General features: G+C 40.8%; 1 protein-coding gene across 4 annotated transcripts in view; it reads right to left on the bottom strand.

Annotated features, from left to right (window-relative positions):
* Window positions 1–12,061, bottom strand: part of mthfsd (methenyltetrahydrofolate synthetase domain containing) — a 67,301-nt gene that overhangs the window by 17,069 nt on the left and 38,171 nt on the right. For all 4 annotated transcript variants that reach the window (XM_059651760.1, XM_048546194.2, XM_048546193.2 and 1 more), the window contains 2 exons: window positions 11,211–11,301; window positions 9,052–9,164 (listed from right to left, as the gene is read on the bottom strand). In XM_059651760.1, the coding sequence (XP_059507743.1) occupies window positions 9,052–9,164; window positions 11,211–11,301 (204 nt within the window). The remainder of the gene's footprint in view (window positions 1–9,051; window positions 9,165–11,210; window positions 11,302–12,061) is intronic.

The following is a 12,061-nucleotide window of genomic DNA, read 5'->3' as shown; positions in this document are numbered from 1 at the left end:
AAAGATGCAAAGATCTTAGGATAATTGAACAGAATGAGGAATACAAAAGTTACAGCCACAAGGAAGTTATATAAAAAGCAAGATCAAGATCAAATTTAAAATCTGAAAGCTCCATTCAGAACCTCATCAAAATTATACAGCACAATACTCCTAGAGAAGTGATGTGTGTAAAGAGTATTCGTAGCATTTTTGAGAAATTGATATTTCCTTCCATGCTGTTCCTAGTGTTCCTCCAGGCAGACTACTCCCCAGGTAAGACAAACACTGCAGTACTACTCTACACTGCCTGTATAGCAACCAAGTTCTGCTCCTGCATTGGGCTTCGATTTTGGGGATGTTACATTCGTACCAGTTTGAGAACCACTGTTCTAACACAGACGAAGGAGTCAGTCGAAGGAGTGGAGCAGAATATCAAAATAATAGATGTGTTTTCTTAAAGTTGAAACCACTATGGCTAGAATTATATTGCACTGAAAGAGGCTATTCATCCCAACAATCCTGTTTTAGCTCTCTGAAAGTGTTTAAAATTGGTTCCACCCCTATAGCTCAATCTCATAATCTTGCATTATGTTTTCTTTCACTAAAAATTTGTAAAATTCCAGTTTGATCTTTTTTAGTTCATCCGCTACCATCACCCTTTCAAAATGTGTATTTCAGATCTGAGCTTGTCGCATAAACAAATGTCTCCTATCCTCACCTCCTCGTTCGCCAACCTTCTACCCATACTTTGGGTGGCATAATGGCTCTGTAGTTAGCACTGCTGCTTCACAGCACCACAGACCTGGGTTCGATTCCAGTTTAGGGCAACTGTCTGTTTGCACATACTCTCTGTGTCTGCGTCGGTTTCCTCCGGGTCGTATGGTTTATTCCCACAGTCCAAAGTGTTGGAGGCTAGGTGAGCTGGCTGAGCTAAAATGCTCATAGTGTCCAGGGGTATGCAGGTTAGGCAGCTTAGCCATGTGAAATGTAGGGGTACAGGGACAGGGTGGGCAAAGTGTGTCTGGGTGGGACTTGATTGGCTGAATGGCCCACTGTGTGGCCTGATTGTTTGATCTGCTGTCTGGTTACTGATCCTCCAAAACTTCAAATAGATTCTCCTTCTTCACTCAATCCAAACCTGCCAAGATTTCGAACATCTCACTGTATATGTCCCTTTGCCTTTTCCGTTCTTAGAATAATCTCAATTCTTACCATCACTTGACACAACTGAAGTCTTTCATCTGCTCAATTCTATTACACAATAAAGCCACTCTGCTCTTGCAGTATGGGCTTATTTCTAGCTCCTCCTTTCTCAATCTTATGAATAGAAAAATAACATATATATTATACAAAATTTTGGAACAAAACACATTACCCTCAGCAGTCTCTGAGCACTGACATTGACAGGATTTCCATGAGAAACACGTCCTCAGAAGTATTCAGTTACAGATCGGCTCTAGCCAAATATTATCATTATTCAAAATATAAACTGAAACTGCGAGAAATGTGTAGCAGGTTGATCAACATCTTAAACACAGTCAGGTTAATGTTCAGGGTGTACCCCTTCAATAGAACAAACTGTCCTGCTGTCCACTGCAATACTTTCAGTTTTCACTCTGGATTTCAGCATTTGTGGTTTGCTTTTTCCTCTCCTCTAGCTCTAATTTATTTTTCTAGTTAAAAAGAAAACATTCTATTGATGGCCTCAATCACAACATGGTTTTCAGCACTACCCATGTGCAAAGGCTGGTTCATGCTCTAGTCCAAACCTAATCACGTGCCAACTTACTGATGGGGAAAACCATGGTCTATGCATTCAAATTATGCAAAAGTAGGAACAGGTTAGATGTTAGGTGGTGTTACTTTCCCTCGGTGTGTGATGGTCGCTGACTCTCAAAAACTTTCAAATCCGACCTGGGGCAGGGCAAGTATCATCAGGTCAGTCAGAATGGAACAGAAGGAGACCATTGAGCCCATCTAATCCATACACACTGTGGATTAATACAGTCTGCCCAATTCCCCCTCTTAATCCTTGTTGTGTAAGGTGACGGGGCTCTGAAAGGGTTACTGCTGAGGAGTGCATAAAGGACAGCTCAGTATGTCATCATACAAACTTGGTGGGAGTTTTGGGGGCTGGGGGTGGGGATGTCAAGTCTCGATCTTAAAGGAGATGGGCTTACCATCAAGGTCATTTCAAATTCTTAGTAAAAATGTGCTGAGCCCTAGTGACTTTTCTGCCGCAATTTTATGCTGCTCACTCCATTAAGTGTGCACCACAGCATTGCTTGTGTCCAGTCTTGCACTGAGCAGTCCGAGAAGTACTGATCAGTGCCAGGACCATTCACCATTCACACCACAGGTACCATATTTCAAATACTGCCAACCAGGTCCAAAGCAGCCCCAAGTCATAATGGCATCCAGGAATGTGCAGCAATGCTGCAAGAAAGTTAATGACAGGGTGAGTGCCACAAACCTCTCTCTGCTACCTGACACTCATTCCAACTATGCAACAGCACACACCTCTCAACAACGCTCATCAAAAGCATACTGTCTGGGTGCATGACAGTCTGGTACAGAAAGTGCTCTGCCCAGGACCATAAAAAAGTACAACAGGTTGTGTGTACGGTGCAGACCATTACGGAAGCCAACCTTCTATCCATGGACTCCATTTACACTTCTCGTTGCCACGGAAAGCCTGCCAACATCATCAAAGACCCATCTCACACCAGTAATGCTCTCCTACTACCTCTTCTGTCAGGCAGAAGATGCAGAAGCTTGAAGACACACACACCAATAGGTTAAAGAACAGCTTCTTCCCTGCCACTATTAGACTGATGAGTGGATTTTGTAACTTCAAATAATGTTGATCGTGTTAATGTTGATCTTGCTTCATGCATCCTTTGCAGTGTAACCTGTATGCCTCACTCTGTCCATGCACCCTGTGCTCTGTATTCCTTGCTTACTATGATGTGGCTGTACTGCTTACAAACAAAGCTTTTCATTGTACTTAGGTACATATGACAGTAAATCATATAAAATCAAATCATGATCCACCACTCTCAGTATTGCACGCAGCACCTTCTTTTAACAGCTCTCACGGTCTCTATCTCCCCAAACTACTAACCCTTCCTTCATTCTGCAATTCCTTACTCACTCACTTAAGCACCTCACAACCTTTCCTGAATAAGTGCAGGCAAACACCCTGACTGACTATTGTCCACCATAACTGGATTAAGGATTACTCCCTGTAGACTTTTGAGACATGAGTACTTGGTTGAAGGACCATGTTTTCCGCACAAGCTGCTGTTACATATCATAGGTATGACCTTAACACTGCACGGTGCCAGACAAATCTGATCTCTTGAGCATTTAATGCTTGGATTTCTGTCTGCATTGAAAAGGCAAGGTAGAGCAAGGAAGAGATGCTGTAAACATCTAAGGAGGCACAAAGCGAGTGAGTGTTAAGAAAGCAAGTTCAGAGCCCACAGAATTACTTTGATCCAATGCATGAGATGGAAGCTTGTCCCTGTATATAAAATAGCCTGGAAACAGCAATGCAAAGTGTTGGTGTGCACAGGGTGCAGCGTTCACGTGCTGAACTGTATTACAGGTTAGCCTGAGATATGCAGTAATGACGCGTTGAGGCTGCTGCACTGGCAATGCTAACTTGCATGAAGAGGGTGTAGACAGTTGTGGCCCAGGAAGCATGTTCTGAGGGGAAAGCTGGCCAAGGTGGATGACCATACAACATGGAACTAGAAACAGACCATTTGGCCCAACATGCTACTTCTGCTCTTCAATGAAATGGTTGCTGAAGAGATAATCCTTAACATCACTTTCCTACATTTTCCCCATAGTCATCGATTCCCTTTCTGACCAGAAGTCTGGCATTCCCCCTCAGCTGTTATGCTTCACTGCTGTAACATGCTGAAAATAAAGATTTGTAAAGTGAGTTGAATTCCCCAATTTACCTGTCTTTTAGAGCCAGGTTAACAGAATGCGCAGACTAGGTTTCTGCAGTTAATAAGGGTTACTATTTATAAATTAATAGACTTTAACCACAGGTAAACAACGATGAACTATCGACCAATAACTCTACTTGCTCAAACTTTAATTCCTTTGTAAAACTTACCCCCTACATACACATATAGGTACAGATTAGAAAGAAAACATGTGGCAGAGGGAAACGCAGGCAAACCAGTTTATTAGTATCTACCCACACAGCTCATTGAGATGTTTCTTTTGGCTGGTCAGGACGTGCTGCTCCTTGATTCTACTCCTCTCAATATTTGCACTTGCTTGCTGAAGGTACTGGGTGGCTCGTTAACAATTATAAAGTCGTTGACTTATTGGTTGACAGCCAAAGGTTACACATTGCTAAGGCGTAGTTTGCGGGGGAGGGGGATGGTGAGACTGTTTTCTTCAGGCTTGAGGTGTTTGTTACTGCACAGTAAAGAGAAAGCTCCTGCCCTTGCACAGATTCAATGGCTTCCTCTCAAACATTCAAACCCCAAAGCTGTTTGGCTATTCAGGAGTCAATCTATTAGCTGCTGTCAAACAGGAACACTTTGTTATTAATAGAATTATAATTAGAATTAGCTTTATTATCACGTGTACACAAACAAGTACAGTGAAAAGTGGACAAATCACCACTAAAGGCAAGTCACCTGTATCAATTCCCTGCCTTCTAATAGTTAGCCAATCCTCTGTCAATGCTACTGTACTAAAAGTTAAAGGTAAAGTCACCATATTATAACTAGACTATAGTGTTAGTCTCTCATTAGAGGAAGATGATTGGTGGTGGTTTAACCTGACGGTCACCATGCATCAGGTGAAGGGAAAGGTTGAGAAGGTGAATTCTTCAAGGTAGCCTCAGTGCAGGAACTGGACTCTCACTGTTGATATCACAAACTGGCCATCCAGCCATGTTAGCTAACCAACCCCATAATATTCTACACCCAACCAACTGCTGTGCTAGCTTCCAAGGTAAGTGCACAGCACAGCTCTGAAAGCCTAAAGTGCACGAGCCAGAAGTCCCCCGCAGACCCATAGACTCCCTACCAGGCACTACATCACACAGATTAGCCAAAGAACTACAAAGAAGAATCAGGCACCTCATCAATAAATCACCCCACTCTATCCTCTCAGAACAAGAATTCCTCAACTCCATCAAAGACATGATGGAGGATGAAGAGACCATGGTATCGTTTGATGCCACTGCCCTATTCGCATCAATTGACATACCACTAGAAAGGGAAACAATGTCAACACTACTTGGACAAGAACATGAACACAGTGAAACTATCTTCAAGGACAACATGCTAAAACTATTGGAACTATGCCTGACCATCCATTTCACCTTCAGTGGCCAAACATACCAGCAAATCAATGAGATATCCACGGGATCACCTATCTCCAGACTCCTAGCAGAAGCAGTGATGCAAAGACTGGAAAGGACCGCCCTTCCGCTAATCCAACCTAAACTGTGGATACGCTACGTAGACCACACCTTTGCCATCATTAAACAGACCAAATCAGAAGAGACACACAAACTTATAAACAACATCCTCACCGGAATAAGATTCACCAGAGAGGAGAAGAACAAACAGGTCTCATTCCTGGACATCACGGTAGAGCGCAGGACAAATGGAGAACTGCAAACGAAAGTAAACCGAAAAGCACAACACCCAGACCAGGTACTGAACTTCAATAATAGCCATCCTAGCACACACGCATGAAGTTGCGTGCAAACACTATTTAAAAGGTCAACAAAGCATTTCAGCAACATGGAACTACACTGAGAGATAAACAAAACCTCTTCCAAATGTTCAATGATAATGGATATCTAAAGAACTGGGTCAGAAGATGCCTACACTAACAACATCAGAAAGACTTTACACACCCTGACACACTCATCACACTACCCTACTTCAGGAACTCGTCGGAACTCACCACAAGACTCCTACAACCGCTGGCCATCAGTGAGGCACACAAACCCAGATCAACCCTACGACAACTGCTCACCTGAACGAAAGACCCACTCCCCGCCATGGACAGGACCAATGTCATCTACGAACTTCCCTGCAGAGACTGCGAGAAACACTACATCGGACAAACAGGAAGGAAACTAACAACAAGGGCACATGAACACCAACTGGCTACAAAAAGACACGACCAATTCTCACTCATCTCAATCCACTTGGACAAGGAGAACCCTGACTTTGACTGGGACAACACCAAGGTCCTGGGCCAGGCTAGGCAGAGACAAGCATGAGAATTCCTGGAAGCTTGACACTCCGCGGAGCATGCTATTATTGAACACATTGAACTCGACCCCACATACATTCCACTACAAAGGAAAACCAAAAGTGAGGCAATTCATCTCAGCGGACCACAGAGTTTAAAAACCAGGTGGGAAAACACACCGATGCTTCATCAGGGACTGCACTGAGGATGTTACTGAGCGCGGTAACAAAAAGTCTGCAGAACAACAAACCGGCTCGGCGAGCCAAACAACATCAACACGCACAACCCGAGCTTCAGATCTACTCCAAAATCTTAGCAGAAATCATTCACGAGATGCTGATTGACATGTGCGGAGCTTCCCAACCATTCCTGAGTAGCTAGGAGAGAACATTGTCCTCAAAATCATTACTATCTTATTAAATAGCCTTATGTACAGTAATGAATCAAATGCCTTTTAGAAAAAAAAGAGTTCCCATTCATCCATTTGGCTTGTTATCTCATTGATGAACACTAATAAATTTATTAAGCAATACGTTCCTTTCATGAAATCATGCTGACTCTGCTTGATTATATTATGCATTGTTAAATGCTCTGCTATTGCATCCCTTATGATAGACTCCAACACATTCCCTATAACAGATGTTACGATTACTGGCCTGGATAGATGCTGTTTCACATCTTCTTCACTTTTTGAATAAAGATGTTACATTGGCAGTTTTCCAATCCTCTGAGCTTTTTCACAAACTAAAGATTCTTCGAAGATAACTTCTGGAGCATCCACTACCTCAGCAGCTGCGTCTTTAAAATTCCTTGTGTGCAACCCATCAGGTCCAGACAACGTAACAGCCTTTAGCCCCACTAGCTTCGCCAATGACAGTTGCCTCAAATGATCATTATGTTTGTTTTCTCCCCCCACCTTGGGCCCCTTGAATATTTGGTATTTTTGGAAGGCTATTAGTATCCTTTACCATGAAGATTGATGCAAAGTGCTTATACTTAATCAAGGTAGGTGATGGCCTAGTGGTGAGATAACAGGAACTGCAGATGCTGGAGAATCCGAGTCGTATCATCGCTAGACTACTAAGCCAGAAAATCAGCTAATGTTTTGGGGACCTGTGTTCGAATCCCACCATTGCAGATGCTGGAGATTGAACTCAATGAAAATAGAAATAGGGAATTAATAACCCACTCATCACCATGAAATTGTTGACTATCAGAAAAGCCCATCTGGTTCACTAATGTCCTTCCTTCAGGGAAGAAGATCTGCCATTCTCTCTTGGTCTAGTCTACATGTGACTCCAGACCCACAGCAATGTGATTGACTTTTAAATGCTCTCTGAAATGGCCTGACAAGAAATTCAGTTGTACCAATTGCTACAAAGTCTCTGCAGTGGTTCAAGAAGGGAACTCATCACCACCTTCTCAAAGGCAACTAAGAACAGGCAATAAATGCTGGCCAGCCAGCGATGCCCACAACGCACAAAACAAATAAACATCAAAATTACAGCTCCTCTGCCTTTTCAGGGTTCCTTGTTATTGTTTCCTCAGTCATTTTGTATGATCACTTTGGCCTCTCTCTCCCTTTTTATGATCTTATAAAAAAAAGTCTTACCGCACATTTTTGTATTATTTTCTGCGTTACCCTCAAAGTTTAATTTTCTCTCTCCTTATTATTTTTTGGTCATAATTTGTTGGCTTTTCCAACTTTCCCAATCCTCCAGTTTACCACTAACCTCTGCCGCATTGTATGCTTTTTCTTTCATTTTGATTCTTTTTTGACACAATGGATACTCAGAGAAGATGCTAAAGAACTACAACCCCTTCGACTTTCAAGGTGGAACTGAAGCTGATAGTTTCTCTCTGATACTTGGGAAAATTGCAACATGCTTATTACACATGTTACAGATCAGACATTGGGAGGATGTTTCTTCAAATAGGGCAGTCGAGAAAGACAGGTTATAGTTTTAGGTTAAGGGGTAGCAGATTTAATACAGAGATGAGGCAAATCGCTTCTCTCAAATCTTCATGAGTCTGAGGAATTACTTATCCCAAAAATCTATGGATTCCAGATGACTGAGTAAATTTGAAAGAAGAGGTAGACAGATGTTTAATTAATAATGGGTTGAAGGATTATATAGAGAGCAGGCAAACAAGTGGCACCGAAGCCAAGTGGAGATCGTATTAAATGGTGAAGGGGCTGAAATGCCTACTCCTGCTCCTAGTTCAATGTTCTTATGAGATCAGGTAATAATGTGATGTTAATGCATCCAATTAGTCCCTTGCCGCTCTCTAGTGAGATTCTCATTTTGCCATTAAAACCATAAGCAGAAAATCAGAGATAATGGGAACTGCAGATGCTGGAGAATCCAAGATAACAAAGTTGTGCTCGTGAGATGCTGCTTGGCCTGCTGTGTTCATCTAGCTTCACACTTTGTTATCGCAGAAAATCAGACTTGTTTTTCAGGTTTTTATCCCCTTATTAGCCTTGGTTTTATTGTCTGGAAATTGTCATTTCCAGGAGTTTACACATTGTAGAGGAGGACATACAGTTTGGTTACGAGGGTTCTAATCATGATATATTAGGCATCATAGGTACGAAACAGGCTTGACAGGCTAGCACAACTTTTCCAAAAATGTTCAAACTTTGATGTCAAATATCTGTCATCTCTACACTCAGGCAGCAGACAGTGGCACCATCCATTCTATTAAATCAAGGCTTACCTTCATAAGGAGAGAGCAGTAATGAAGAGTTCTTGGAGTGATAAGGACCCAAAATTAATTTTTGTTTCTAAATCCCTCAATTTTTTTACCTGTTGTTCAACAAACCTGACAGTCATGGACTGTGGTGACAACAACGGTGTTCTCATCAACTGCTCCCATCGAAACCATCATTGCATATTCCAGGTCAGCAAAGCCCTCGCCTTTTCCAATTCTCCAGCCTTTACAGTCAACACAATTTGAATATTTTAAAAAATTGCATTATGGACACGAGGTAAAAATGGCCAAAAGCAGACAGAAAATTTTGTTATTTCTTTTAACAGGTTTAAAAACAAATCAAGGAGTACTTCCTTTAAAATTTCATTTTCATATAAAAATCTACACAGTTTTATGAAAAAAATGCAGGTTATTTCCATATTGCTTCTATTGCATACTTCACAAAATTATTGACAAATTTCTGTTGATGTTCTGAGAAGATGCACTGTTTCATAAGGGGAAAATAAACTAAAAAGAGAATTCTAGCTGGTGTATGTCTTGAAGGCTCAAAAACGCATTTGGTAATCATGTAGTCATTGAGGTATACAGCACAAAAACAGACCCTTCGGTCCAAATTGTCTACGCTGATCAGATATCGTAAATAAATCTAGTCCCATTTGCCAGCATTTGGCCCATATCCCTCTAAACCTTTCCTATTCATATACCTATCCAGATGCCTTTTAAATGCTGTAATTGTACCAGCCTCCACCACTTCCTCTGACAGCTCATTCCATACACACACCACCCTCTGCATGAAAAAGTTGCCCCTTAGGTCCCTTTTAAATCATTCCCCTTTCACCTTAAACCAATACCCTTTAGTTGTGGACTCCCCTACCCTGCGGAAAAGACCTTGTCTAATTACCCCATCCATGCCGCTCCTAATTTATAAATCTCTATAAGGCCACCCCTCAGCCTGTGACACTCCAGGGAAAATAGCCCCAGACTATTCGCCCTCTCCCTATAGCTCAACTCCACCACTACCACCCCTGCCCTTATTCTTTCAAAAAAAAATTTGAACATAATTTTGAGGTATGGCTCAATATTTTAAACCTCTATTGCTGCAATCAGGTATTGGAGTTTAAATATACACGTAAACACCAGGTACTTTATGTATATACTCACACACCAATTCGCTCTTTTGGGAGCTGGTGCAGACATAATGGGCCAAATAGCTTCCTTCAACATTATAAATTTCTATGATTTCATATTTCAAATTTTAAGAAAGTCTTTTGGTCAATAATGTTGTCAGTCAATTGCTCCAGGTAATAAAACATGATTTTCAAAGGTCACACCACACTGCTTAAAATTAATCACCAAGACTGATGATATTTTCCACATATTGCTTTCTGTTCTTGCGCTTAAAAGTATTAAAACATTTTAAACATTTGTCCAGATGCAGTTAATATATGTAGTTAAAATGATTCTTCATATGCTTAGCTTTTCTAAAATATCTTGTATTTCTGTGCAGAATGCTTATGTAATTTGAGTTCTTTGCCTGTTTCTTGCCTCTTTTTAGAAAATCAAAATTGCTTCATTGACACTCAAAGTACATAAAGGCTCTAACTAAAAAAGTGAACAGATAGCACTTTGAACACACAGATCATCAAACTGAATTTTAGACTTCAAACCAATCTTCTGCAAGCATTTAATTGCTCAAGAGAAGTCAGAAAAATAAGGTAGATCAAGGGGATAGAAAGCTTAGAACCTGATATCACATGAAGGATTCAGATTTTAATCACTCATCCCATATTCAATCAAAATGATACTGCCTGTACCCATGTTACATTTACCTATCATCCCTGCACTCATTTACCTACATTGACTCCCAGTCTGACAGCAGCTCAGTTTTAAAACATTGGCCCTCCTTTTCAAATCCCTTTGTGATGTCTGTAACCTCATCTTGTCCAACAATTTGAGATCTCAGGTCTGGTCTCTTGCTTAGTTCTAATATTAATTACTCCAAGATTGATAGACATGTGTTCAGCTACATCAGGTCAAAGCTCTGGAATTCCCTCCCTACACTTGTTTTAGTATGCCTTTATATGGTTCAGTGCTGAATTCTGTATAATAAGGCTCCTATGGAGTAACTTGGGATGAATATTAGTATAATAGTGCAATATAAACAAAAATTGTTCTTAAAGTATCCTTGCAGCGCCAACAATGTCATATTTCCATTTGTTAAAAATGTTACACTAGTCGTTATATTTTGGAGTTTACATTCTTAATGTTACCTTTGTCTGATACAGCCACAGATCCTACTACAACCAGGTCCACATGAATGTTTGCATCAAGTCCAATAGGTACGCTGAAATCTTTTACTCCCTGGAGAAGAGGAGATAAAAGTTTCATATCACACAAAAAATAGACAGGTGTTTGCTGGTCTGGCATACAAATATAAAATGTACAATAGGCAATACATTAAACATTGGTAACTTTAATCTTCACGTAAACTGAGGAAGTCAAATTGGCAGAGGTAGCCAAAGAAGGACACAGAATGCATTTAGGGAAGTTTCCTTGAATAATATGTTGCAGTTCCAACCAGGAATCAGGATATGTTAGATCAGGTAATGTGTAATAACAAAATTTATGGAACCTGACTCAGCGGTAAAAGATCCCCTAGAGAAAAGTGATCATAACACGATAGAATTTAAAGTATGATGTGTAAGAAACAAATCTACTAAACTGAAGGGGAATTACAAAGGAATGAGGGCAGAGTTAGTTGGAGTGGACTGGGAAAAGTCCTCAGCAGAAAAAAAACACATGGGAAACAATGGCAGATGTTTAAGAAAATGATTCATGCCTCAAAAGACAGACACCCAGCGGGGAAGAAGCATACCAGGAAGGCAATAAGCTAACTTGGGCAAGCCAAAGAAGTTGAGGATAACATTACATTGAAAAAAAATACAGTAACGATTAGGGGAGTGAGAAAATTTCAAAAGCCGACAAAAAAATTACCAAAAATAATAAAGCAGAAAAAAACTTTGAGGGTAACCTACTTAGTAATATCAAGACAGCCAGCAATGGTTACTTTAAACATATAAAAAGGAAGAGATATGCCAAAGTGAACATAAGCCCCTTAGAA

The sequence above is a fragment of the Stegostoma tigrinum genome, chromosome 16, assembly GCF_030684315.1.
Source record: "Stegostoma tigrinum isolate sSteTig4 chromosome 16, sSteTig4.hap1, whole genome shotgun sequence".
Lineage (NCBI taxonomy): Eukaryota > Metazoa > Chordata > Chondrichthyes > Orectolobiformes > Stegostomatidae > Stegostoma > Stegostoma tigrinum.
The sequence above is the reverse complement of the archived record's forward strand: the minus strand, read 5'-3'. Positions and strand labels throughout refer to the sequence as shown.